The 27,903-nt window shown below is 42.5% G+C and overlaps 1 protein-coding gene across 1 annotated transcript in view; it reads left to right on the top strand.

The window, feature by feature from the left end:
• CACNA2D3 (calcium voltage-gated channel auxiliary subunit alpha2delta 3) overlaps positions 1-27,903 on the top strand; it is a 748,342-nt gene that overhangs the window by 135,124 nt on the left and 585,315 nt on the right. Inside the window, exons 4-6 of the mRNA XM_036739688.1 lie at positions 9,386-9,517; positions 19,391-19,451; positions 19,548-19,698. Coding sequence (XP_036595583.1) covers positions 9,386-9,517; positions 19,391-19,451; positions 19,548-19,698 — 344 coding nt within the window. The remainder of the gene's footprint in view (positions 1-9,385; positions 9,518-19,390; positions 19,452-19,547; positions 19,699-27,903) is intronic.

The following is a 27,903-nucleotide window of genomic DNA, read 5'->3' as shown; positions in this document are numbered from 1 at the left end:
AACACTGTGACTGTTACTGTGTGCAATAATCTCCTGGCTCTGCTCACTTCACTCTGCATCAGTTCATATAAGTTTTTCCAGGTTTTCCCAAAGTCCACCTGCTCATCATTTCTTATAGCACTATAGAATTCCATTACATTCATATGCCACAACTTGTTCAGCCATTACACATTTTTGGGCATCCATCCCCTTGATTTCCAATTCTTGGCCACCACAGAAAGAGCTGCTATAAATATTTTTGTACATATGGGAACTTGTCTCATTTTTAATGATCACTTTGGGATACAGCCCTAGAAGTGATATTGCTGGGTCAAAGGGTATGCGCATTTTTAGAGCCCTTTAAGCATAGTTCCAAATTATTCTCCAGAATGGTTGGATCAGCTCACACCTCCACCAACAAAGAATTAGTGTTACAACTCTCCCACATCTTCTCCAACATTTATTATTTTCCTATTTTGTCATGTTAGCCAATCTAACAGGTGCGATGTGGCTATTTTCCCCTCGGAGTTCTAAAGGATACCCTTGGATTTGTGAGTTTCTAATCCTAGCACTCACAAGCTCTCATCCAATGTACTCCTCAACTATTTGTTAACCAATTGAAATCAGTAAGTTTTGCAAAGGGATGTTTACTGAGAAAATAAACTAAGACCAAAGTCAAAAACAACCTCCCCTTCATAAAAAAAGAAAAATAAATAAATAAATACCTGGCAATGCAGTCTCCCTCCTATATACACTTCATCCTGAGAGAGAGTTTGCTTAAATTTGAAACATACAAGTACCAAAGATGTGAGACTGAAGGACCTTAAGACACCTGGCTCTGGGAGTCCTTTGCTTTCTCTCAAGGTCCCTCCCCTTCCAAATTCATTCCCAAGTGTGGAATCACCAAGGATGAGTCATACCCTTGCTCAGCTTGGCTAGCTTTTTGCCATACTATGTGTCCTTAGTGTCTTTTGGAAAGTCCTTTGTTACTATTGCTTTACAACCTCCTCACATGCATGATATCCCCCTCTATCACCCTTTGGGTGATGTTCAGCTTAAATTCCTGGAGGCTGTGGTACATACAACTACATAGCACAACCCAGAGAATATTGCCATACAAAGGCTAGGCTTTTGTTTCAGAGCCAAGCCAAGAGCATACCCAGGGCCTGCATCCCCTTGATGCATTACTTCTTTCTCTGCTCTCCTCCTTTCTTCCCATCCATCCCATCATCTGGCTTTTTCCTCACTCAGCCTTCTGTGCTATATCTTGCAGCCCGTAATATCTATGACAGCTACTTAATTGCTACATGCATTTGGACGGTTCTTTTGCAATTATATTTTAGGTTTCTGTCAATGTACCTGCTTGCCTTGAGGCTGTGTTTATATTAAATATCAATAAAAAACTGATAGCATCTACATGGAGGCAGTAACACAAAATCGTATGTTGCTGCAGGCCAGAACTGTCGAGAAGATGGACGCAAGTGCTGTTTAAATTTCTCTCTTTCTTCTAAGGTTTATATAAAAGATCCCTTTCAAACAAAAGTTAGAAATATCTTTTTGAAGATGATGGCTAACATCAGAGAGCTCAGGGGCAATCTTTTTTAGTTCTGATGTCATAGCAGGAACCAGTACCTTGAAATGTTGGCTTCAGTCGTTCTTTAGATTCATGGCATATTAGAGCTGGAAGGTACTTCAGATGTCATTTAACCCAACCTCTCCTTTTGCAAATGAGAAAACTGAGGCCCAGAGAGCTGAAGGGATTTGTTTAAATTCACACAGCTAGGCACACAATAAATATTTCCTTCCTGCTGAAAGATGCATTTTGATTTTTTTTCTCATTCATTTCTTAAGGGCAGTGTTGAAATTTGGTGGAGTTGAACAGTCTGGCCTGCTCCAGGTCTGTGGTTCTGTCTTCTGATGGGTCACTATTGGAAGCCCTGCTTGGGAATGGAACTGATTTCCACCTGGACTCCCCTTGCTATCTAGCACCTGTTGGGATTTTTAGCTCTTTATTTCTATGTCTATAGAGTATTATGGAGCATCGGATCTCAATAAGACAGGATTACATGACTTTGAGAGAGGAGGACAGGTACATAATGAGGACTTGTGCACACATAGATTATAAAGGAAATTTCCAAGAGCCCTATCATTTATCAAGAATCCTTTCCAAAAACTGAGTATATAGTTTTGAGCAACAACCTTAAAGGTACAGGGATTTGGGCATTCCTGCAAAGAGGATTTGCTGACAGATGTGCAACTTGCCTAGGAATTTCTGCTTGCCTCTGGGTTGCTTAACCTTTTTATCAATGTCTCAATAAAGGCACAGATGGTACATTTCTCCAATGTGTCAATTACACTAAGGTAGCAGGGATAGCTAACCCGCTGGCTGGCAGATGCAGAATCCAAAGGAATCTTGGATGGTGAGACATTGGGTCAAAATGAGCAAGAATTTACTGTGGATAAATGTAAAGTCTTATAGGTAAGTTTAAAAAGTCAATCTCATAAGTAGAAGACAGAGAGTATGACTAGACAATAGATCATTTAAAAAAAAATCTTAGCCATCTCATGAAATGCAAGCTTGATACAAGACAACGTTACATCAATAAGTGATGTGGCATCCACAAAGAGTTAAATGGTACTGTAGGCTGCATTAAGAGAGGACTGATGTCAAGGCTTATTGGGCATCTACATGGCTCAGAGGTTACAGTGCTGGGTCTGGAGACAGGAAGACCTCAAATAAAGCCTCAGGCACTTACTAGCTCTTGGCCATAAAAACCTCAAATGAGGTCATAAAGAGTTGGACATGACTGAAATGACTGAACGACAATAGCAACATCAAGGCTTAGGATTGTGCCTTTTCCTTATCAAAACATACTGACGTATTGCTGTCAGTTTTTGGTACCACAATGTAGGGAGGATATTGATAAGCTGGAGAACATCCAAGGTGGACAATGAGAATGGTGCAGGACTATGTTGGATGAGAATCTATTAAGGGAGTTGGGGAGAATGAGTCTAAAGGAGAGAAAATTCAGGAGTAACATGATCATTCTCTTCAATTACTTGAAAGATTGTCATAGGAAAGAGGGCCACTCAAAGGAGAAGCAACTGGAGGAGACTGCAAAGAAGCAAATTTATGCTTGATGGCAGGAATGGCTGGGTAACACTGACAGCAGTCCCCAAAGTACGAGAAGGCATCTTGGAAATTGATGGGTTCCTTTTCACTGAGATTCCTAAATAAAAGTCTCCAAATATTTCCAAATTTCTTGTAAGAAAGGAATGCAATCAATCTAAGTTAATTCCCTCAATGGCTGCATACATATATTTATATATGTAAATATATGTATATCACATGTACACACACATATACACATTTGTCTCATTGTGTACCCTAAATCCATCACCTCTTCCTACTGGGTGTCATGTTTCGTCACTGGAGCACCTCCGTAGGATCGTAGGTCTTGATTTGAAAAGCCCCCAAAGGTAAGTGAGTCCAAGCCCTTAATTTTGCAAGTGAGGAGACTGAGGCTCAGAGAGGCCCTACCTCATGGTCCAGGGAGATTGCTAAATCAGGTAGCTTGGAGCAGGCTTCCTTCCTTATTCATGGACAAACCTTTCACATGGCCTTTGTTTGTTTTTGGTCCTTAATTGTAATTTCATCAATCTATTTCATTAATAATTTCATCTCCACCAACATAGAGCAGTCCTTTTTCTGTTATTTAACATCTTAGAGAGCTTCTTGGAGATACCCAGAAGTTCATGATTTGCCCAAGGTTACTCAGCCAATCTGAATCATGCGTCAGAGGTAGAATTCTAATCCCAGCCATCCGACTTGAAGGCTAGCTTGCTATGCACAGAACTGAGCTACCCCTCTTTGGATTACTTACAGTTTCTATCTCAATACCACTCATGATTAATGTCTATTTGTGGCATAGGCATAGGTGCTGGGTTAATGGCAAGGAGAAATCTACTGTATGATGGTTCATTCTAGACATTAATTTTATTCAGAGCTGTAGTGCACTTGTCTGAGGATTCACTTTCCTACTATGATCAGATCTCACTCGTGGCTTGGAATTAGTCAATTGTTAAGACAAGTTTGCTGATTATCTTGAGTTAGCTATAATTTCAAGAGCATTTTACATATGTTGTCTCAACAATCAACAAACATTTATTAAGCACCTACTATATGCCAAACACCAGATATAGACAAAGACAAAAGTGAGATGATTACTGTCCTCTAGAAATTTACATTCTAATATGGTAAAATAACATGTTTACAGAAAATTAAATATGTGCCCCTCTATTACAGGTTTCTTTGAACAAAAGAAAGGCTTCCTTTTCTGATTTCCTGACATATGATGGTGGTGGCACTTAAGCTGAGCCACGGTCCTTACATTAGCACTTGGAGAAAGTTAGCAGAAATGCTGTTATCCTCATTTTATTGCTGAAAAACAAAACAAACTGAAGACACAGAAAGGTTTAATGGTTTTCCCAAGGTCACACAGGGCTAGTGAGTGGCAGAGTCAGAATCTGATTTTACTCCAGTATTCTTCTCATTGAACCAAAGATGCCTGCCGAGTCATGGGAGCTAGAACAGTTTATGATGTTAGGAGTGGGTATTGCAAGAAGCTTGCCAACTTCCTGAATTGTCAATCTCCCTGCTCCATTTAGGCAGTCCCCCATGCTGTCCCATGGGCCTAGGCTATTTTTCCTTGCATCTGCCTCCTGGTTTCCTTCAATATTCCATCCAAATCCCACCTTCTCCAGGAGGCCTTTCTCATTCTCCAGCCCACCCCCAGCCTTCCATCTGAGTCTGCCTCCTTTTACACTGCAGAGGTCTTCTTTCCACGCCATCGCTCCAGTTAGATTGTGAGTTTCTCTATATAGACACTCTGTATTTGCCTTTCTTTGTATCCCTAGCTCTTAGCATAGTGCCTGGAACATAGTAAATGCTTATTAAATACCCTTAAATCATTGTTTGATTATCAGCTTTCCTACCAGGATAGATCATCTTTTCCATGGACTTCGCCTATGTAGCAATCTTATCAATAAACAAATATTTTTAAGTATCTGTTGTATGCCAGACACTGTGCTAGGTTCTGGGAAGACAAAGAAAAAAACATGAAATAATACCTGGCTGGCCTCTAGAAGCTGAGTTAGGACAGTTCCTCTCTGTGTCACTATGGACACTCAGGGGCCTCACTTTTCTCATCTGTAAAATGGAGAAGGCAATGTCTCTATCCCTGACCTCTCAGGTTATTTTGAGCCTCTGGTGACAGTAAATATGTAGGTGCTTCATGAACATGAAAGAGATCATGGGGCTCTTTGTCAGCTGATGTGATGGTTGGGTTTGGTTTGGGTTTGATGACCTCTGTGTCCTTACAGCTTCAGGGGCTGGGGATTTAGACTGTGTGTGTGTGTGTGTATGCATGTATGCGTGTATATATGTGCATGTGTGTACATGTGTGCACATATGTATGTATGTGTGTGTCTGAGTGCGATAGGTTTGCCCTTGGAGCAGGTTTGTAATCAAGATTGACTTGGAAGGGTTTGTCGTCCAGTCTCTACTCTGAAACTTCTAGAGTCACTTTGGACAAGGCCGCGTTCACCATCACACATCGATCAATGTTTCCCTCATTCACTTTCCCACTCCCTGGGAGGACACTGGCCAACAAGTCATTGATGCCATTCATCGCTGCCATCTCAGCACCACCGGAGATAGATACCAGGCTTTGGAAAACACACACGCACACACACACACACACACACATACACACACACACGCACACACACACACCCCATTTATCAAATAGTGAGTAAACAAGCATTATAAAAGGGAAATATTTAGGGAGATATCTTATTTCAGCGCTTTGGGCTCTATCTCTAGTACTCCAAGCCCTGAATTAATTATCACTAAGAACTATTCATTATTTATATATGTTCTAATTAGGATGAATAAGCATGTTGTCACTGAAAGACAAGAAGTGAAAATTGGGCAGCTACGATCCCCATGAATGGCGCCTTCAGAGTGCTGCTGGCAGCCCAGCCTGCTGGAAGCCTAATGTCAGTGCCTGTCACTATTGCAATCTCTAGTTCATTGCATGGCTGATTTAGCATAATTGCAATTCATTATAATAATAAAAGCACTTTACACATATTATCTCATTTGAGCTTCACAAAGCTTAATGAGGTAGATGTGATTATCATCCCCATTTTACAGATGAAGAAACTGAGACTGACAGAGGTTAAGTGACTTGCCCAGGATCATACGGTTGGCAGCTAGGTGGCACAGTGCATAGAGTTCCAGGCCTGGAGTCGGGAAGACTCAACTTCCTGAGTTCCGGTCTCAGATGATTACTAGCTGTGTGATCCTGGGTAAGTCACTCGACCTTGTTTGGCTCAGGTTCCTCATCTACAGAATGAATCGAGGCAGGAAATGGCAAAAGCCTTTGGTATCTTTGCCAAGAAAACCCCAAATGGGGTCACAAAGCGCTGGGCACGACCAAAACGACTAAACAGCAGCAACGGACCATTGTGAAGTCTGTGAGATTGGATTCGAACTCAAGTCTTCTTGACTCTAAGCCCCGTGCTCTATCTGCTGTTCCACCTAGCTGGCCCATTATGGCTGAGTACTGGTAACTTGTGTCAAATGTAGTAAGGAAAACCCAGGAGCGCTCTCTTGGCAGCAAAGTAACCGCTGATGTCAAAGGCAGCTGCTGCGTGGAGTCGATGGACAGGGTTTGTTGTCTTGGTATTTTGTAGTGAGGAATGCAGAGATCGCCATCATGTTTCCAGTAGACCACAGGTAGATATAAACCAGAGAGAGGGGAAGGGAATAAGCATTCCTATAGTGTCAACCGTGGGCCAGGCACTGCAGCAGGTACTTTTTATAAATATTATCTCATTGGGGTCTTGAGCAAAATCACAGTGCGATAAGTGTAGTTATCATCCCCATTTTACAGGTGAGGAAAGTGAAGCAGAGGTTACACAGCTAGCCAGTTTCTGAGGCTGGACTTGAACTCAGCTCTTCCCTCCGCCAGGTCCAGTGTTCTTATCTGCTGCGCCCTGTGGTGGTTATTCATTCATTTCAGTTGTGGCTACTCTTCATGACCTCATTTGAGGTATTTTGGGCAAGAATACTGGAGTGGTTTACTATTTTCTTCTCCATTCCATTTTACAGATGTGTAACTGAGGTAAACAGGATTAAGTGACTTGCCCAGGGTCACACAGCTAGTAAGGGTTTGAGGCCATATTTGAACTCAAAAAGATGTCTTCCTGATTCTAAGCCCAGTGCTCTATCCACTGCACCACCTGGCAGATTCTTGGACAGACTTTCTCTGTAAGATTTTTTTTTCAGGCCTGTGATTTTATCAGTGTGGGGAGTTTCTGCTGAGGAAATTCTTCTGCCAGTGAAAATCAGTACATTTTCTTCAATTTATAGACTTGGTTATCTGGGCATTGAGATGGTAAGTCACATGTCCAAGGGTCACACAGCCAGCATGTATCAGTGACCAGACTTAAACTGAGGTCTCCCTGCCTTTCAGCCTGGCTGCTAACACTATCCTGCTTCTCTTCAATGAATTAATGAGCGGGGGAAAGTTACTCAGTCCGTACTTGTGAGAAGAAGGGGACAGGCGTCACACACCTGCACCTATTCTGCTTTTGGCCACAAAACTCTTGAATCTTTCTGCTGGAAGAGGAGTTGGAGGTGATGTCCTATTTAATCTGGCACAAGCCAACCTGGACCAGTATGAGACAACTTTGTTAACACTAGAAGCACTAGGTCCACCAATTGACTGCAACATTTCGCTTGGTCCTTCATGCCCTGGTTATGCCAGACCACTGACCTTGATGCTGGAGTTACAAAGAGAAACTTAAGAACAACACTTTGTGTTTGGGACAGAAAGCATGCAGATGAGGAGGATAAGAGGAGGAGGATGAGAAGAAAAGGAGGATCTCTAGTACTAGTTGTATGATTAATAATAGTAGTAATAGTTATAGTGGTAGTAATAATAAAAATAAGAATAATGATGGTAGTAGTTGTAGTAATAGAAGCAGCAGCAGTAATATTCTGATAACAACAGCAGCAATACTGTTAATAATAGGAGAGCTTGGAATCATGAGTAGAGAATTGACTTTGAAGTTTTGCCCCGTATGCTGTCTGTGTGTCCCTGAACAAACCATTGCAGTCTATGTTGTAGAGAACATGCAGACTTGCTTTGGAAGAAGGATTTTCTCACTTTTGAGCTCCCTATAAAATCACAGCTCTACACCCTGTCCCAATAAAAATATTTGTAATAATACCAGCTGACATTTATATAGCATTGTGAGGTTTACAAATCACTCTAGCTCCGTTATCTTATACCCACTAATTTGTAGAGACACAACACTTGTACTCAAGGTGATCGAGAAAGGCTCCCCGTAAGTCTTGGCCACTCATCTGAGTTGCTATTTGTAAGAGGCAGTGGTGAGGAAGGGGTGTACCCTTGGAGTGCGGGACTACCCTTGTAAAGGCACAGAGTCACCAGAAAATAGCAACTATAGCAGAGTGGCTGGCACATAGGATATATGAATGATAGTAATGTGAAACAAACCTGCAAGGCAAGTAGCCAGATTCTGAAGGGTTTGAAATGCCAAAACAAGGAGTTTACATTTTATCCTGGAAGTAATAGTGAGCTGCTGAAGCTTCAAGGGAGAGATACGCTCCAAATTTAGGAATTTAGGAATTATACATATGTGTGTGTATGTGTGTATTCTCTCAGAATTATAGCTCAACTTTGCACCTCCCTCCTTGTTTGCAAACCCTCAGTTGAGATGGTAAGTCATTTGTCCAAGGTCACACAGACAGTATTTATCTGAGACAAGAGTTGAACTGAGGTCTTCTTTGTGAAGCCCCTTCTAGTTCTAGATAATCAGATCAGGTCAGCGTTGACCTTGTGAGCGCCTTTCTTTGGAGTTGGAGGACATAGTTTCAAATCCATTCCGTTTCATAATTGTTTCTAGAAATCCTCTGAATATAACCCAGTGTCATTTTACATGATATTATTTCAACATATTTGAAGTGTTACTTGGTTGAAACCACCCAATATATTTTCTTTATGATCAGTCTGCATATAGCTGATACACACCCATTCACACTAGACTAATTTGGTTCATCTGTGATTTTTAATGTTACAAATACTCATTCTCAAAAGTGGGACTTTCCAAACAGAAACTGTCATGACATCCTGACTAGATTGTAGGATGGGATTCCAGGAAGAAGGTGTGCTCCTTGAAACTGCCAGAGACCCTCTTGCCAATCATCTTCCTCCCTTTGATCTCTCATCTGAAAGGAGAATGACTATTTGGCCCAAGGTGATAACTAATGATGCCTCTTCCTTCTTGTCTCCTCTCTTTTCTGTCCTTTCAGACCCTGCAATTGTCAATGGTGTGTACTGGTCAGAGTCCTTGAACAAGGTGTTTGTAGACAATTTTGATCGGGACCCTTCTCTGATATGGCAGTATTTTGGAAGTGCAAAGGGATTCTTTAGACAGTATCCAGGTGAGTAACCAAACACGTTGGAAACTTAGACTTGGAGCCTAGCACTGCCAATATTTCAAAGTAGTTCTCATTAGATTTTTGCTCCAACAGCTTCCTGTTCACCATGTGCTCATGGCTTGAGGTGGCCTTAGATTCTTGGAAGCCATCATTCAACAGATATTCATTAAAAACCTACTGTGTGCTGGGAACTAGGGAGATGGACACCCCAAGATGGCACAATTCCTATCTTTGTGGTGCTTTGATTCGATTGAGAATTTAACAGCCGAGGGAAGCAAGTTCCAGTAGCTCCTACTGAGTTGGGAGGCTTTGCCTGGCAGAAGTCCTGGGGGAAACCCAGAGCTTCACTATGATCCTCCTCCAGTAACAGAGACTCAGCACCTGGAAGTTGAGCACCAGGCAGTGGACTTTTTGACTACATGGGTTCATTAAATCGGGTTTTAGGGCCAAGAGATGATAGGTTCATAGATGTAGAGCTGAAAGGGATGTTAAAGGCACAATCCCTCATAATCTTTCTTATGCCACAGAAATGTTAATGCTGCGATCTTAATAACCTTGAACTAGCAGTTCTAGAGAGCTTTAAGATTTGCCAAACATTTTTATCATCTATTATCCAATATTTCCCACAACAGCTCTAGGAGGTAGGGCTATTTCACTGACGAGGTAGTGTGACTTGTCCAGAGTCACTCAGATAGCATCAGAAACAAGAATTCAACCCAGGCCTCAATGAGGTCAGACCCGGAAGTATCCCCATGACACCACTATGGACTGAACCTTCAATCCCAGATTCCCCTCCCCCCTTTTTTCCCTCCTCCTGAATTGATGATGTTACAGATGATGACAGAGACCTTTCTCCTGAGTAGTGATGGAGGCCTTCTAGTATCGCCTCTGACTCCTCCACTTATTCCTGCTTGTCTAGCCCTTCCTGTCCTTCCTTTTCCTCTGTACCTTCTTGCTCGACACCATCCTGTTGGTCACAAGAAGGTTCTATAGTGTGTTGGATTGGAGGCTGGCACTTCACTTCAAGCCTAGCCTCTGTTACTTCTTTGCTTGGTAAGCCATGTGGCTTCTCTTGCCTTGGTTTCAATTCAGTGGGGTTGGTAGTATCTTCTTCTCTGGAAAACCTACTTTGTATCTGGGAGAGAAAACTGAGGCCCATGGAGTGAACTGCTGAGAATCCCACAAGACAGCAGCAGCAGTCAGGATTTGAACCCAGATCCCCCAACTCCAACTGTAGCTTTCTTCCTGTTGCCCATGCTGCTGTCCGCCGCCTCCCCCTGTACTATGATCTGTACTGTAGAAGGGATCCCTGTCCCAGTGAAATCATTAGACCTTGAAGAATGGGAGGCAGAGAAGTAGCAAAGCATTGATCATAAGGGACTAGGGTGGCTTCTGTTGTTTGCAACAGAGAGTCGGGCCTGCCCAGGGCCAGCATAACCTGCAGTGAATCACTCACTGACTCCTTGGACCCAAACCCCCTTGGAGGCTGCATTCTGAACCCAAGCTGGAGGTGGATAGATACTCTTATCCTGGATACTGTGGCCTAAAGATGTGAGCCTGCAGAAGCAGCCCACTCCTCTCCTGATCGTCAGCAGAAATCGGGAAAGCGTTGCTGGTGATGACAAACACGCTCCCCAAATGCCAGCAAGCACATCTCACCCAAATGGACCACGTTGGTCAGAGACCCTGCCCAGACTCCCCCTCTCCCAAGCAGGTGTGGCCTCCAGGGCTTTCCTGGGCCACTGCTTGTCTACAATGGCAGAGAGATTTCATTCTGGCTTTGTTTGAATTTTAATTAAAACGGGAAGTTTTAATTTTGCTTACAAGTTGTAAGAACGTGACTTCGGGCTACAATTGTACTGGCATTCCAGCTGTAGAAATCCTCTAAAGGAAGTAAAAAGGAATAGAAAGCCTCACATAATCTTCGAGCAATTATGGGGAGTCATTTATGTTTTCCTTAAGTAAAACCAAGCACCTGATCTCTTGGTGCAGCAAACTCAGCACACGTTTCCTGTCGTCAGCCCCCTCGGTGGCATTGCTGGCAAGAGCACCTGGCCTGTAAGGCATCCCTTTCTGACAGTTTCATGGCCAGCTTCCTCTGGATGTTCCATGGTGCTCTGTTCCCCAGTCACACCCACACAGCCCATCTCAGGGCTTCTAGCAGCTTGAACAATAAACAGCTCACTGTAGTCTATTTGACAGGAAATACAGGGCTGAGAGGGGCTTAGGTCCAGCCTTGCAGTCTGGTTAAAGGAGAGGAAGGCAGACAGATCTTAGAACAGATGCTGCTGAAATTATGGCATGATTTGGGAGAAGCCCATGTGGGAAACCAAGGAAAATCTTAGCCCTGGTGTGGGAATCAGTAATTGTAGGAAAGAAAAAAGAATAATCCTGGGCCTGATCTGGCCTAGGTAGATGGCCATGGTCAATGTGCTTATTGTGATTTCAGAAAGGAAGGAACAAAAACCCTGATAGTGGGGTGGTAGTGGGGTTACTTATGAGTCATGTTTAATGCAGCCTACTGAAGTGGGAAAGAGGCTTGGGTTTGAAATCAGAGGATGTGGGTTTGAATCCTTGCTTTGCCATGTACTCCATGAGAGGCAATGTGGCAGGAAAGATCAGGTGTAGATGTGTAGTTAGTAAAATGGGTTTGAATCCTGCCTCAGCCCACTGTTAGCTGTGTGACTTTGAGCATGTCGCGAGTTCTCAGAGCTCCATGACCTCATCTCTACAAGAGAGAAAGTAATGGAATCTCCTCCCCAAAGTTATGACGAGGGTCACATGAAATGATCCATGGAAAGCACTGTGAATGCCTTAGAGCAGTAGGATGAAAGTCAAAGAGAAATGGGGCCATTAAACTGTGCTAGCAGCTGCAGATTGACTTGGAAAACCACACGTTAACATTATCTCTGGCCTATTGTATTTTATTGATTTTGTTAATTATTTCCCAGTTCCATTGGAATGTAGTTCAGGCCCACTCAGGAATGTTACTCACGTTCTACCTTAAAACACTAAATGAATGCGCGTTATTGTTATTACTGTCATTTTTTGTGCGGTAGTTGGGGTTAAGTGATTTGTCCAAGGTCATGCAGCTAGTAGCGTTCAATGTCTGAGGCTGGATTTGAACTCAGGTCCTTCTGACTCCAGGGTTGGCACTCTATCCACCACACTGCCTAGCTGCCCATGAAAGCCGTCATTAAGGCAAATTGATTGTCCTCCTGAGGCCTCAGTTTCCTCATCTGTAACACATTGAACTAGATGATCTATAAGGTTCCTTACAGCGTGAGTTTGATTATTATCAGCTGGGTGAACACGGGCAAGTCATTTCAGTTGTCTAGGTCTCAGTTTCTTCGGCTGCAATAGTGGGTGCTGTTCCAGAAATGTACAGAAAGCATCGGAGATGCCCAGTGGAACTGTCCTCTGTACAATGTGTGTTACAGGAAAGGTCTTGGCATTGAAACTCATAAAAGCCACTTCCATTTTGATGAATCAAGGCCATATCCCAAACTCCGTCACATTTGTATTCATGTTGTCATCCAGCTTCCTTCCTGGCTCACTCTCAATGACAGGCGGGTGGTGACTGATGGCAGAGTTCCGCTCCTCTGCCCACTCAACAGGTCAAGCCCCAGGAAAATGATCTCCCCAAACTCCAGTCCATCATTTTCATAGCGCCTCCGTAGTTACTTATTCATTTATAATCGAGCATATTCTTTCAAGAGATTGATGAAGGAAAGGACAGACAATTGAAGGTGAAGGAGATTTTTATGGAGGATAAAACATGCAGCTTTTGGAAAGGTGCAGAAATGTCCTGATTCTCCCATCATGCTTAATAGAAGCCTGTGGGATTTTATCTTCAAGATATGTTAGTCCTAACCTTCCTAAAATGTGCTATACTTTTTAGAAATATGTGGGTCATGAGCCATTGGGTATTTTTAAGGATTATGAACTCTCTGAGGACAATCCCTGTGCCTTACTCATCTTTGCATACCTCCCACCCACGTATGACCCTCCCCCATGCATGCATGTGTGTGCATGCACGCACATGGGCACACACACACACACATACACACCACACACATCCCACTGCCTAACACCCTTGCACATAATAGCCACTCCATTTTTTTTTTCCTAAGCGAATAAATATCAACTTACATGAAGAATTAGATCCAGCGATAAACATAATATAAAAACTATGGTAGACAAAAACATTGGCAACAAGGCCCCCATTCACCTTTTGGTCATGCTGACATCTTACTTGTTTCTGAACTTGGTCCTTCTGTCTTGGCTACTGTGTATTAGCCAGGTTTGGCATCTCAGGGAACAGCTAGCCCAACATTCCTGCATTTGCCTACCTACAGAGTTTATTGCATAATATGCAAAGAAAACCCACAGGCCTATTCCCTTATGCATAAAGGAAACAAGAATCATGTGTCTTCTTTGGGCCACCATGCTGCCATGTGCTGGGTCATCCTCTAGAGCCTGGACCAGCGGAATGAGGCAGCATGTGTACCTTCTACAGAAAGTCATCTCTATATTGACAGTAGTAACTGATGGTCCAAATGAGCTATGAGTTTCTACACTGATATAGACTAAGGAGCGATCTTTTCCAGTCTAGGCTGAACAGACCACCATCTCCTATGATTATACCAACCACATCGTAGGTCAGTTTGAGAAAACAGGCACTGACCGAATTTCTTTGTAGTCAAGAAGGTTTATTATGGATGCATGGAGGTTTATTAATCATTTACTTGTCTCTGTATTTCCTTCTTCTTCCTATGAATGAAGTGGATAGGTCTCACAGTGATTGGGAAACGGCTGCCTACTCTCAAATATAGCCAAGACACGTAATCCAACCTTTGCTGGGAGTCCTCTAGGGCCCGAGAATCCCCTTCACTCCTTCAGGCAACTCAATCTACTTTTGATCAGTTCTTATTGTTAGGAAATATCTCTTGATGTTCAGCCTAAATCTGAGCCTCTGCTACTCCCACTCAGCCTTGCTACTTCCCACTTCTTGGGCCAAACAGAACAAGTTTAAATCCTATTCGCATGTGACACTTCAAAAATTCGAAGGTAAAAATTTTGTTCCACTAACTCCAGTCTTCACCAGAATAAATTTCCTGTACTCTTTTACTCAATTACTCCAAGCTATAATGTCCTAGGATCATCAACTTAGAGTGGAAGAGATCTTAGAGGGCCTTTATTTTACATACGAAGAACTCAGGTCAAGCTAGTTTCAATGACTTGCCTAAGATCATGAAGTTCATTGGTGGAAATCTTGGAATTCCCAATCTGATCTCCTTTCCATTATAATGTACCGACTCAATCATTTTTTTTCATGAAGTCTCTTCCTTTCCAATGGATTCCTCCAATTAATTGCCTGACTGATATTATTAAACTTGAAGGACTAGGTTTGCCAACTGGCGCAAAAATGTGGTTGGTCCTTTGAGGTTTTCATAAATTCCGACTCTTTAAATGTTGAAAGCACTGGTTTGACGATGCTGTTCCCTAGCTCAAGAAGTTGTTTGTTTCCTTATTGCGTCTGGGATAAAACAGGAATGCCTGTTTGGGGCATTTTGAGTCCTTACAGTCAGGTTCCTTGTATCCTTCAGGGCTGATTGTACTTTTTTCCTCTACATCTCCTCATGTTCTAACCTGTGAACAACATCTTGTCTCCCATCTCTGGGTCTTTGCATTGGCTTTTCTTCATGTCTCCTCATCTCCAACTCTCAGAATCTCTACTTCCCTTCAAGGTTTTTCTCAAGAGCTGCCTTCTACAAGAGATCCTTCCTGATAACCCATTTCTTAGTGACCTCTCCCCCAAATCATTGTATTTGTGTCATGAGATATATAGAGATGACTATTAAGGCACTAAGACCTGAGTTCAAATTGTGCCTCCCTCTGACACATTCTGGCTATGTGGTGTGATCTTTGGCATGTGACTTCATTTTTCAATGACTCAGGGAACTCCCTAAGAATATTAAAAGCAGAATATTTGTTGATTTAAATTAATCAAAAGAATGCCATCTCTGGGATTTCTTTATGCTGAATGAAATATTCACAGGTCCAGATTCTCTTTGTCTCTATCTTATCTTTGTCTCTGTCTGTCTCCCTTTGTTCTTCTTCCATAAATATACACAAACACATATACCCATAAGTATACACACATCTTTTTGCATATTCATATGTACTTTACTGCCTTCCTGTTGCCTTTATTTATTTCGCACATACCCCTTCCTTCTCCTCCCCTTCCACTCTGGTCGAATGTAGCTTCCTTGAGGGCCAGAAGAGTTGTGCCCTTTGTGCCCCTGTACCATCTCTGGCACTAAGTAGACACTTAATAAATAAGTATTAAATTGAATTGACTTGAAACTGAGTCCGGGTGCCATGGCAGTTGCTCTTTGCCCTAGGTATCTCCACCTTATCAATTTCCTTCCTAAAATAACTCAGAACTGATCTTAATACTCTTGGTCAAGGTACAGAGACACTGTGGCCTATCACGTATTATATTCACTGTTCGTCTTTTAAGGTTACCTAAGATTACATTGGACAGCTAGGTAGGACAGTGGATGGAGCATTGGGCTTAGCATGAGGAAGACACATCTTCATGATTTCAAATCCAGCCTTACTAGTTGTGTGACCCTGGGCAAGTTACTTAACACTGTTTGCTTCAGTTCCTTCTCTGTAAAATGAGCTGAAGAAGGAAATGGTAAACCAGATCATTTATCTTTTCCAAGAAGACAACCAAAAAGGGTCAGGAAGAGTGAGATACTACTAAAATAACTCGATACCAGCAGCAGCAGCAACAACAAAATTACACTAACTCTTTGGGCTGCCATAATAAAGGGTTGACAATGTTGAGTTTGCAGTCCACTAAAACTCCCAAGTCTTTTCTGGATGAATTGCTGTTGAGCTTCATTTTATTTCCCTGAAAATGATTTTTTGAACCCAAGTGTAAAACTTTACATTGACGATTATTACATTTAATTATTAATTTTATCTCAGGTTCCTAGGCTGTTAAGATTGTTTTGAATCTTGAATCTGTCATTTAGTACGTTAGCTGCCTTTCCTAGACTTGTTTAACTGCTTCTTTGGTAAGTAGGCTATCTACCCTTTTGACCATGTGATTGATGAAAATGTTAATTAAACACAAAGGGGTCAAGCCCAATCCTTGGGCCCTGCTTGGGAAACATCCCGCCCAGTAGACATTATGAAATCATAGTTCTAGAGCTGTCAGGGACCTCAGAAGGCACTTAGTCTGCCCTTTAATTTAGAGCTCAAGAAACTGAGGCCCAGGAATGTTAAGTGACTTTCCTGTGATCACACAGGTATCAGCAGAGGTTCGAACCCAGGTCCTCTGATTTCAGAAGCAGTGTTCTATTCACTATTCCATGTTAAAGCATTAATGATTCCTCTTTGTGCCTAACCATTCTACTGCCTCCAAGGTTTCGTGATTCTAGTATTTTCTAATTCATATCACTCAAGCTTTCTTACCAGAATCATAGATGATTTTGTCAATTGGTCTACTTAAATCTAATTCAGTGACATCTAAAGCATTGCCTTGATCTATTGACTCAAAGTGACCCAATAAAAAAGAGGAAGTCGGGTCAGGTTGGGCACGATTGGTTTAATCTTTGTGGTTTCCAAACCACGTGAGCTCTTCCTAATCTACAAACGTTAGCAAATAAGAAATCCAACACGAAAAGCCTCCCAGCATGCAGCTAGAGGGTTGGGTGAGAGGCAGACAAGAGGAAGCAATGCCGTCTGAAAGGTGAGAATGGAGGGGAGAGGTAAAGGTAGAAAACAAGAACAAGATCCCCGCTGTACGCTGGTTGTAGTCACATGCTATTCACTTCTATCACCCTCAAGCGTTCTGTGGCAGTTGGGGGCACTGTGGACAAAGCACTGAATTAGGCTTCAGGAAGACCTGAGTTTGAGTCTTGCTTCTGATAGGTACTAGCTGTTCAATTCTGGTCAAGTCATTCATTTCTCTGTGCCTCAGTTTATCCATCTGTAAAATGAGAGGCACAATACTTTTTAAGGTCTCTTCCAGCACTAAATTTATGATCGTATGAAAGAAGGCAGCTGGGGCCTCAAAGATAATGTTAGGTAAGAGATGAGAAAACTGAGGCTTGGGGAGGTTAAAGTCATTTTTTGTGATCACAAAACTGAAGGTACTGGAGCCAGATCTTGAACCTCGGCCTCATGCCTCCAGGCCTAGGGCCTTTCCCTCTAAACCTGCCTTCCTCTCAGTTTGCCAGGCAGAAGCACTTTACCACCATTTTCTCACTGATTGCCAGGTGTTAAAGACTTCCAGCACATGAACTTTCATAGTTTTTAATATCCTTTTGCCTCCTATTATTTAGACTGCAGTGAATAGCCAATGGGATGCATTGATAAAGGGAGGGTCAAATGAGAACTCGGCCTTTTTATGTTCAGAGTTGAGTTTATTTAAAGAAGCTTTCCTCTGCATTCGGCTCTGCCTAGGTATGACCTAGAGCATTTAAATCAGTCCAGACTTCAAAAATGTAGGATCAGGGACTTCAAAGATGTGTGGCCCTAAAAGTAGTTCACTTCCATTTGGTTCTGTAAGGCAGAGATGTTAAACACAGTGGGCTGAACCAGATCCAAATGCAATTGGGCAATATGTAACAAAATAAAGAAATGTGCTGTTGAACATAGATAATGCTAATATGTGTGTTTTTTAATCAATATGTGAGTTGCAAGGATCCTTATGTGTGGTTTAGTGGCCTCTGGGTTCTGTTTGAGTTTGACACTACTGGTCTAGACAATTACCCTGATTTTATAGGTGAGGAAATGAGGCCTAGACAGATGAAGACTTACCTAAGATCACATAGCAGTAAATGGCCAAGCTGGAATTTGAACATAAGACCTTGGAGTCCGGAGTCACAGAACTCAGTCTTCCTTTGGTGTGTGGATTGGCTTACATGGCCACTGAGATCCTTTCCAACTCACAAATTCTATAATTCTGGGACCTGCATTTATTTGGTTAATGGTAGAAGTATAACCATATGCCTGTTCTTTGGGGCATTTCCCCAGAGTCTTGCTCCAAAAGAAAATTCATACTTTCTTATCATCACAGGATTGTAGGGCTAAAAGAAATCTTGACACCATTTAGTGCATCTCTGTCATGAGGAAACTGAGTCCCAATGTGATTAAGTTACTTGTCCAAGGTCATACAAGTCATAAGTATCAGAGACGAGATTTGAACAATTGTCCTGGGTCTCCCAAACCATTATACGCTTTTGCCTATACCATACTACCTCAATACATGGGGCCATTTTATTTGATCTTAACACAGAAGGCAAGGCCAAAAAATCTTGATTTAAAAAACAGAATTGGGGTGGGGGGAGAGGCTTGTGGATAGTCAGTGCTGCAGACCTGGGATTGTATTCCCTCTGACCCTCAAACTGGAGACATTACCTCATCAGGCTCAAGTGATCTGGGGCAAGATGTCTGACATCAAGCATATGAGTGATGCCATCAGGCCTGACAATTGCTGGCTGCTATGAGAGCCATAGCATGGGCAATGGGGAAATTAATTTGGCGAACTGTCTTATTAGGCCAATGGAGAAGCTGAAGTCTGACTCTTGTTTGATGGACAGAGCAGGGCTGGAGAGGGCTTCACTCGACAGTTGGGCTTTTGAGCAGCTGAGCTGATGATTATGTTTCCTGGAGGGAGATTTCCTCCAAGTACTTTTCCAGAACTGGATATCTCTGTGTGACGAGCAACAACCCTTAGTCTTTGCATGCAAGTCTTACGCATATCTGCTCAATCAGCAAGGCCGGACAGGCTCTGAATGCTACTTACAAACATTTGAACTTTCCTGTTTTCTTATAACCCAATCTTTCTTATAGGTATTAAATGGGAACCAGATGAGAATGGAGTCATTGCTTTTGACTGCAGAAACCGAAAATGGTAGGCAACACAGTCAATCCCTGAAATTTATTGAAGGAAAGCAAAAAGGAAACTTTTTAGGAGTAATATTTTTTTAAATTTTGACTTTCGATCTAGGTATATCCAAGCTGCCACTTCTCCCAAAGACGTTGTTATCTTAGTGGACGTGAGCGGCAGCATGAAAGGGCTGCGCTTGACCATCGCCAAGCAAACAGTATCCTCAATTTTGGATACCCTGGGAGACGATGACTTCTTCAACATCATTGCTGTGAGTCCGTCTTTTAACTTTGGTTCTGCATTTCATTTTGGCTTCATATCTTCTGATATCATTGAGTGAGCTTTGGCAGTTGCATTACAAATGTGGAATCTAGAAACCAGGATTCTTGGACTGGGGCTGGCCATCCTCCGCTGCTGGAAGGCACAGCCTGCTCATCATTACTCTGGGGAGCTAGGGTTGACTTCGTTCAAGGTTCAGCTCAGGGTTCACTTCTTACATGAAATGTCTCCTCATTCCCCCAGTTTCTAGCCTTCTGGAAAGCATTTTGAACTTTTTTGGTAGTTTCTTAACTGTGTATATGTTATTGTCATACTCGCTACCCCTACCTCCCCCTCTCCATCCTGTAGAATGAAGGCTTCTGGAGATGAGAGGCTGCTTTGGTTTTGTCTTTATATCAACAGTGACTAGCCTGAAACATAACAAACATTTCATTAATGCTTGATGAGAAAATGAAGGAAATGTAACCGTATGGGACAATGGATCTAAATGGTCAAGTGGGCTTTTAGGGAAGGGTGCCACCACTCATCCATGACTCTCATTGTTGCTTTTAATGTTGTTCAGTTGTTTCAGTCAGGTCTGACTCTTCCTGACTCTATTTGAGGTTTCCTTCACAAAGATACTGGAGTGGTTTGCTATTTCCTTCTTCAGCTCATTTTACAGATGAGGAAACTGAGGCAAAGAGGGTTAAGTGACAGGGTCACACAACTGATATATGTCTGAGGCTAGATTTGAACTCAGGAAGTTAAGTCTTCCTAACTCTAGGCCTGTAACTTTATCCACTGTGCCACCTAGCTGCCCAACCTATGATAGGCCATTGTATCCGGAAGAATACGAGATCTTTTAGTTGACTTCTAAACACTAAACTTTCCAAAATTTAGTGATGAGACAAAGTTCTATGGCTATATATTGTTTATTATTATAAGGCGGCATAGTGGCACTGGGCTTAGAGTCAGGAATACCTGAGTTCAAATCTAGCCTCAGATACTTGCTAGGTATATGACCCTGCACAAGTTCTTTGAACTTGGATTGCCTCAGCTTCCCCTCTGTAAATGAAGATAATAATGGTGCCCATCTTCCAATGTGGTTGTGAGGATCCAATGAAATCACTGTGAAGCACTCAGTGCAGTGTCCGTAGCACAGTAAGTGTTGTGGAAATGTTAGCTATTGCCACTACTCATCATGTGGCAATCCTTTTAACTTCAATATACTGCTAAAGTTGTTTTCGAGCCATTGTCTTCCTCATTTAGTTGAGATTGTATCTCCCACAATATCTGTCCAAAAATTCAAGTCACAAAGCTTATGTTCCCTTTTTTCTGAATTCTTTTCCATTTTCACTTAAGCACTGGACTGCTTACCTTGGTCAAAGTTGATCTAGGCAAAGATCTGGGTGAAGAATCCTAAGAGAAGGTGGACCTTTTGAAGTATAGAATCAGGATTAGAGAAACCACTATCTACATATTCCTTTGGGCTTATTATTGATGAGAGAGAGAGAGAGAGAGAGAGAGAGAGAGAGAGAGAGAGAGAGAGAGAGAGAGAGAGAGGTGGGGTGGGTGGAAGCTAACCACAGTCATGCCCTATCATTGAACTCTGCGTGGAAAGGATAATGGAAATCATTTTCTGTTTTACTCCATTGTTAAGCATAAGGAAAAAGTGAAAGTTATGTAGGATGAGACTAAGGGAAAAAACGTTGTGTCTAGGAAGAGGATCTAACTGAATAAATCATTAGCTTGTTGGCTTTCATAGTTCTTCTGAGGGCAATGGTTACATCAGTTCTTCAGGAAAGTTCCAGCAACAAGACTGTCAAAGGGTGTTAGATCTCACCTCTAGCAAGTAGGGAGAACAGGACAGTTGTTGAGTATTTCTGACACTATTACTGTGATTACTATCTATGCTCAACACACACATTGGTTTCCCTTGTGGAAACAAAGGAAAAGGGGGCTCAGGGACAGGCCTCTTCACTTTTTGGGGCACCCAGGAAAATAAAGTGTTGTTTTACCTAAAATGGAAGAAGTCCAATGTGAAAAGAAAAGGGAAAAAGTATCTGATGTGAGAGATTATTATTGCCCTGTGTCCGTGAGTGAAGAAGGGTGGGAAGATGTCATGCAGAGGAGAAAGGACTACTGAACACTTGGAGCTAAGTATTTGATAGGAGTGAGGAGCAACTTCTGGTCTGTTAAGTCCTGATGATGTGACCCTCCAGGAACCTTGGGCGAGAAGTCTTACAACTATGGTGAAAAGAAAAAGCTGTGTCATAGTGGTTGGTTCAGTATCCTTTCGAGGAATAGCAAATCATCTATTTGTTGACCTAATAGTCAACAAAGATGTCTATAGAGGAAGAAATAGCAATGATATGATTGTAAGATTCTGAGAGACCAGCCATCCAGGGAAATTCAGTAAACAGGCCACAGACATTTCAGCCAGGACGGTATGCCCAGTAGTGATGGAGAATGGGCAGCTGGCATCATTCTGGCTTTGACTAAAGCAGAACAATTAATAACATCTTAACTCGCCTTAAAAAATTTTATTCTCAAAAAAAAGGAAAGCCCCACTAAAGTAGATTTCTAAGGCATTTAGTCTAGAAAAGAGTATGAAAGGCTTATATTAGATAACTTTATATATTCGGAAGTCCAGGGAAGTGAGATCAAACTCCATAGAAGATCAATTTCAAGCTCAGAAGTCATTAGTCTAAGCACCTCCTTTTACAGATGAGCAGGCCACAAAAGACCCAGGGAGAGGAACAGCCTGTCCAGGGTCCCGTGGGAGTAGCAGAGCGGGCCTTCAAACCCAAGTCTTCTGGTCCCCGATCTGGTGCTTTTTCTATTGCACTGAATCCTTTATTCACTTTGAACTAAATCACAATCGTTTTCTCTGCTTGGCCTCATAAGGCACCATGGGTGAAGAAGCGATGGGAGAAAGTTGTTTAAAAAAAGCCTCTTCAGGCTTTGCATCAGGAATCACTGCCTAATGATGAAAACTGTGCCTGAGTGGGAAGGGCTCCTCTGCGAAGTCACGGCTTCTTCCACTACAGAATTCTTCTTGCAGATGCTGGACAGGCCCTGGGTGGGTTAGAGAAGGGAAATCCTATTCGTGTATGCTTGGGATAGCCTGACCCTTATGGTCCCTTCCCGGTCTGTCATTTTGGACTCTTCCAGAGACCATGTGCTCTTCAATTTAAAATGTGGGTTTACTCAAAAGTGACATTAACTTTCCTTCCTTCTTTCCCCCCTCCCTTCCTTCCTTCCTCCCTTCCTCCCTCCCTCCCTTCCTTCCTTCCTCCTTCCTTTCCTTCCTTCCTTCCTCCCTCCCTTCCTTCCTTCCTCCTTCCCTTCCTTCCTTCCTCCCTCCCTTCCTTCCTTCCTCCTTCCTTCTTTCCTTCCTTCCTTCCTTTCTCCCTTCCTTCCTCCTTCCCTCCCTCCCTCCCTTTCTTCCTTCCTTCCCCCTTCCTCCCTCCCTCCCTTCCTCCTTCCCTCCTTCCCTTCCTTCCTTGTTTCCTTCCTTCCCCCCTTCCTCCCTCCCTCCCTTCTTTCTTTACTTCCTTCCTTTCTCCCTTCCTTCCTTCCTCCCTCCCTTCCTTCCTTCCTCCTTCCTTTCCTTCCTTCCTTCCTCCCTCCCTTCCTTCCTTCCTCCTTCCCTTCCTTCCTTCCTCCTTCCTTCCTTCCTTCCTTCCTCCTTCCCTCCCTCTCTACTTTCCTTCCTCCTCTCTCCCTTCCTTCCTTCCTCCTTCCCTCCCTCCCTCCCTTTCTTCCTTCCTTCCCCCTTCCTCCCTCCCTCCCTTCCTCCTTCCCTCCTTCCTTTCCTTCCTTGTTTCCTTCCTTCCCCCCTTCCTCCCTCCCTCCCTTCTTTCTTTACTTCCTTCCTTTCTCCCTTCCTTCCTCCTTCCCTCCCTCCCTTCCTCCTTCCCTTCCTTCCTTCCTTCCTTTCTCAGTTTCTTGATATCTTTTATATTTTTCAATTTGTCTCTCCATATCCCCTCTTAGAGCAACATCCCATGTAACAACACTGACAACAGTCAAGATGGAAACAAGTTCACCAAAGCAAGCCAATATTAAAAAAAAGTTTGATGTCACATGTCTATTTCCCTACAACCTAGCCCTCCACCTCTGCAAAGAAGATATAAGAAATAGTAAAAATTCCATGTCCCTGACCACCATATCTGTTGAAATGACTGGGAAGCAGGGAGCAGAGCCCTCCGACACAACAGTCAGCGGCGGTGGGGCCCAAACTGTCACATGCTGTCAAGTTGCATGGCATGGGGAGCCATTTCTTTCTTTGGGGGCAAACTTTCAGTGAGCTAGAACTTTGGATTTCCATACAAGGAAAGTTATTACAGCCTGCTCGTCTCCTCCGGAATATGCCAATGCTGCTGACTGGTTGCTCTGTGCCCTAAAACATTTATGCTACTTTCTAAAGATAAGAGGTCATTAAATTGAGAATATCTTTCTTATTAATCTTTAATTAATTATTACTGAGGTATCAGAGGCTCAAATGAGGGAAAGCCTAATTACATTGTGAAGTCTTTATTGGGAGAGATTTATTGACTCACTATCAAAACTAATCTATTCAAATAATCTAAGTACATTAAGATATACAAATATGTGAAGCACAATTATTAAGCTATTTAAATAGCCACGTGCAGCCCATGCTTAATAATAGAACTGTCTGTTATCATACGATAGGCAAGAAGCAAATTAAGTGTTTTTTTTCACTCCCATAAAGAAATGTATTAGGGACATGGTGAGCTGGGCACTGTGGTGGGTTTGCAGGCCCAGGCCTTCAGGTGAAATCCCCAGTGTGGGCCTTATTGAGATCCCTGGTTTGCCAAGAACTACCTCTGTGACCTTGGGGCAGTCATTTAACCACTCCAGGCCCCATTTCTTGAGAAGCAGTGTGGAACATGGGATAGGCCCTGAACTTGGAGTTACGAAGACTGGGATGTAGATGAGTTACTGAGGCTTCCAAGATTTGTGAACCTGGGCAAGTCACTAAACCTTTTTATCTGCAAATGAGAGACCACATTATTTATGCCCCACAACTATGTCAGGAGGTTCCAATGAGACCATGTCTGTGTGGTATTTGATAAACCTTCCAGCACTCCAGAAATGGCAGTTGTTACCGTTGGCCAGCTGAGTACCATCCATATGTGAGGGTCCTTCCAGCTCTCTAGTTATTGTTTTATGCTCCTGTGGGGCACTATTAGGATTCAAGCTACTATGCTGCTCTTCTGTGCCAGCCACTTAAGGCCCAGGGAGCGTAAGAGAGAGATGGGGATGGACAAATACATAGATGTATTCAGACATACCTGGGGGGGGAGGTGCATCTCCACCTAGTATTGCATGTGGCTGAGGAATCATGAAGAAAATCTCCTCCACCAATGCACATCAGTAACTTAGCCATAACCTAGTCTTTGAAGGTAGCCTAGAACATTGAAACATCTATCAATTTTCCCAGGTTCACCTAGCTATGCAAGATCAGAGGACTGGAACCCATGTCTTCTTAAATCTAAGAGGAGCCCTGTGGTGGCGTATCCACCATGCCACGTGACTCATATCATACATCAGACCTCATCATATCATGTCATATCCTATAGCATAGGATACCTACGATGATGACACGCTATAATATAGCGTAATGCAATGGCCTATGCTACGCTAGTGCAATGACATATGTTCGAATATAGCATAACATAGCATACTGTAATTATATACAACATGCACTTATGTATTTATGTGTATATGAAATTTAATGTATTGTATGTCTGTGTATTGGATCTTGGAAGTATCAGAGGCTCACATGAAGGAAGGTCTAATCGCTTTGTGAATTCTTTTGGGGGAAAAAACCAACAATAACAGCAGTGATTCACACCATAATATCTGTAAATAATAGTAAGACTGTAATTATTCCAGTAATTATAATAGCAGTTTGAATCATTCACTGGAGAGGTTTCTTCGGGTATGCGTATGAAATTCCATTTTTCTACTGTATGGTCAAGGCTGGGAGAGAGGTAGATTTAAGTGGAAATCACATTAAAATATTACAGACACAAAAGAAGAGCTTCCCCAAAACCCTGAGAGGGTAATGTCCCAAATGGCCAAATTTGTGTGGCTTTCGTGGTCTCTAAAATCCTTAGATGCCTTTTACCCTTTTCCTTTTGTCTGTTCTGTGCACACCTGTCCCCCAACCCCACCCCCTCCTGCCCCAGTGAAATTAACACCTGAATGTCCTTAGAACAAGACTCGTCCTCATGACAGTGTGGGCTCTTGCTCAAGGTTGGTCTGGGTCCTGAGCCCACAGAATGAAAACCTCTTTAGCCTCTGAAATTAAATCAGTCTTTGTCACACAAGTCTGCCATGTATGATCCCAAGAGAATGGGAGGGGGCCAATCTTCTTGTTTTCTTAACCTTTCCTTGGTGAAAATGCTAGCAAAGAGCAGACTTCTTTAGAGACAAAAAGGTTCAGCGAAAATTGACAGTCCATCAGCTTGTGGTCATTGTTAAACTCCTACTATAAGCCAGGCAGCGTGCTAATCACTGGGAAATATGCAGAAGGGCAAAAACAGAGTCCCTGACCTCTAGGATCTTACTTACATTGTATGGGAGACTATATGAAAATAACCAGGGACAAGCAAGACATATTCAAAGGTAACTGGGATGTGATCTCAAAGGTTAGACCTTGATTCCTGTAGGGAATGGTGGGTGAAAATGGGAAAGATTTCCTGTAGAAGGTGAGATTCCAGCTGAGTATCAAAGGATACCAAGGAAAATAAGAGGCAGGGGAAGGAGAGAATTCCAGACAATAGACTTGGATCTGAAGACAGAAGGCCTGGATTCAAATACCATCTCTGCCAGTTACTGTCAGTGTGACCTTGAAGTAAGTCACTTGACTTTTCTCAGCCTCACTTTCCTCATTTTTAAAATTAGGGGATTGGACTCATTGGTCTGCACAGCTCTAATTCTATGATCTTATGGCCCTATGTAGGATTTAGGCCTATAATTCTTGGTCTTGGCTTGGGAAGCAATGATCACTGATTCTTCTCATTTGTTTAAATCCAATTAGCCCAACATTTGTATTGCTATAGTAAAAAAAAAAGACTACAATGTTGGAGAAGGGCTTTGTTTGTTTAATGCTCTCTGTTAAGCCTGATTTGTATATTTTACTAAGTTCATTCCCCAATGCATCTACACATTATGGGGGAAAATTTCCAATTCAAGTCTTTCCAGAGCATAAACATAAAAAGATAATGTTAAAAATCGTTTTAGTTTTCATGGGCAGGTTATTGCAAAATCTATCTAAAATTGATGGGCAAGATGATTGAATTACAAAAGAAGAGTTGAAATAGGAGACTGATTTTGTGCAGTCTCAGTTAAAATTTAAGGTCAGATCATTGGTGCGTGAACAGCGATGTCTGCGGCAGCAACCAGAGAAAGGCTTATTCCTCTGCCTCACTTTGAAGTGTAACTCCAAGCCATGCATTAAATGAACAATATTACCATCAAACCAGAGTGCTAATTCTGGCCAGGGTGGAAATCTGCAAAAAATGACTTTACAGAAGCATCAGCCACACATTAAATGAACAAAATATCAACTGGCCTGAGATTGTTAAATCAATTGCAATGTCTCAGCTAAGATATATTTTTTGCAAACGTGAACAGAGAAGGGCACTATCTGTGGGCTTGACCCTGAACTTTTAGGTCCCTTACTTTTACTGTGCAGGCATAGCTTCACAGTCATGTTCTCCATCCATCATCTCTGATGGATTCGCTTCTTGAAATAATAGACTTGGGTTCTAACATGAGGAGGTGACCCTGCCCTTTTGGATGAGTTGGTTCAGTGCTTCTAATTGTGTCCAGTTGTGTTTCAGATTATGGAATGAATGTTTTTAATGTGGAAGATCACGGAGGTGCCTTTGATATGGGTGGAAAAGTTGGGGTTGGTTTGATTCGTTACATAATTGGTATGCCACATTTTCCTTCTGGGAAGCTACTTAATAAAAGGAGAACTAATAAAATTATAAAACTGTTTAACTGAATCCAAGCAACCCGGCCCAGAAATCTTGAAACACATTAGGGAGTTAATGTTTTTGATCTGTTGTGTCTTTTGGGGTCACGTCATGTCCTCTCACACTTGCTATTAAATTGTATTTTTTCCTCTTAGACTGTTTTTCATCCTCATAAAGCTTCTGCCGTCACCCTTTTCTGC

This window comes from Trichosurus vulpecula, chromosome 9, assembly GCF_011100635.1.
Source record: "Trichosurus vulpecula isolate mTriVul1 chromosome 9, mTriVul1.pri, whole genome shotgun sequence".
Classification (NCBI taxonomy): Eukaryota; Metazoa; Chordata; class Mammalia; order Diprotodontia; family Phalangeridae; genus Trichosurus; species Trichosurus vulpecula.
The sequence above is the reverse complement of the archived record's forward strand: the minus strand, read 5'-3'. Positions and strand labels throughout refer to the sequence as shown.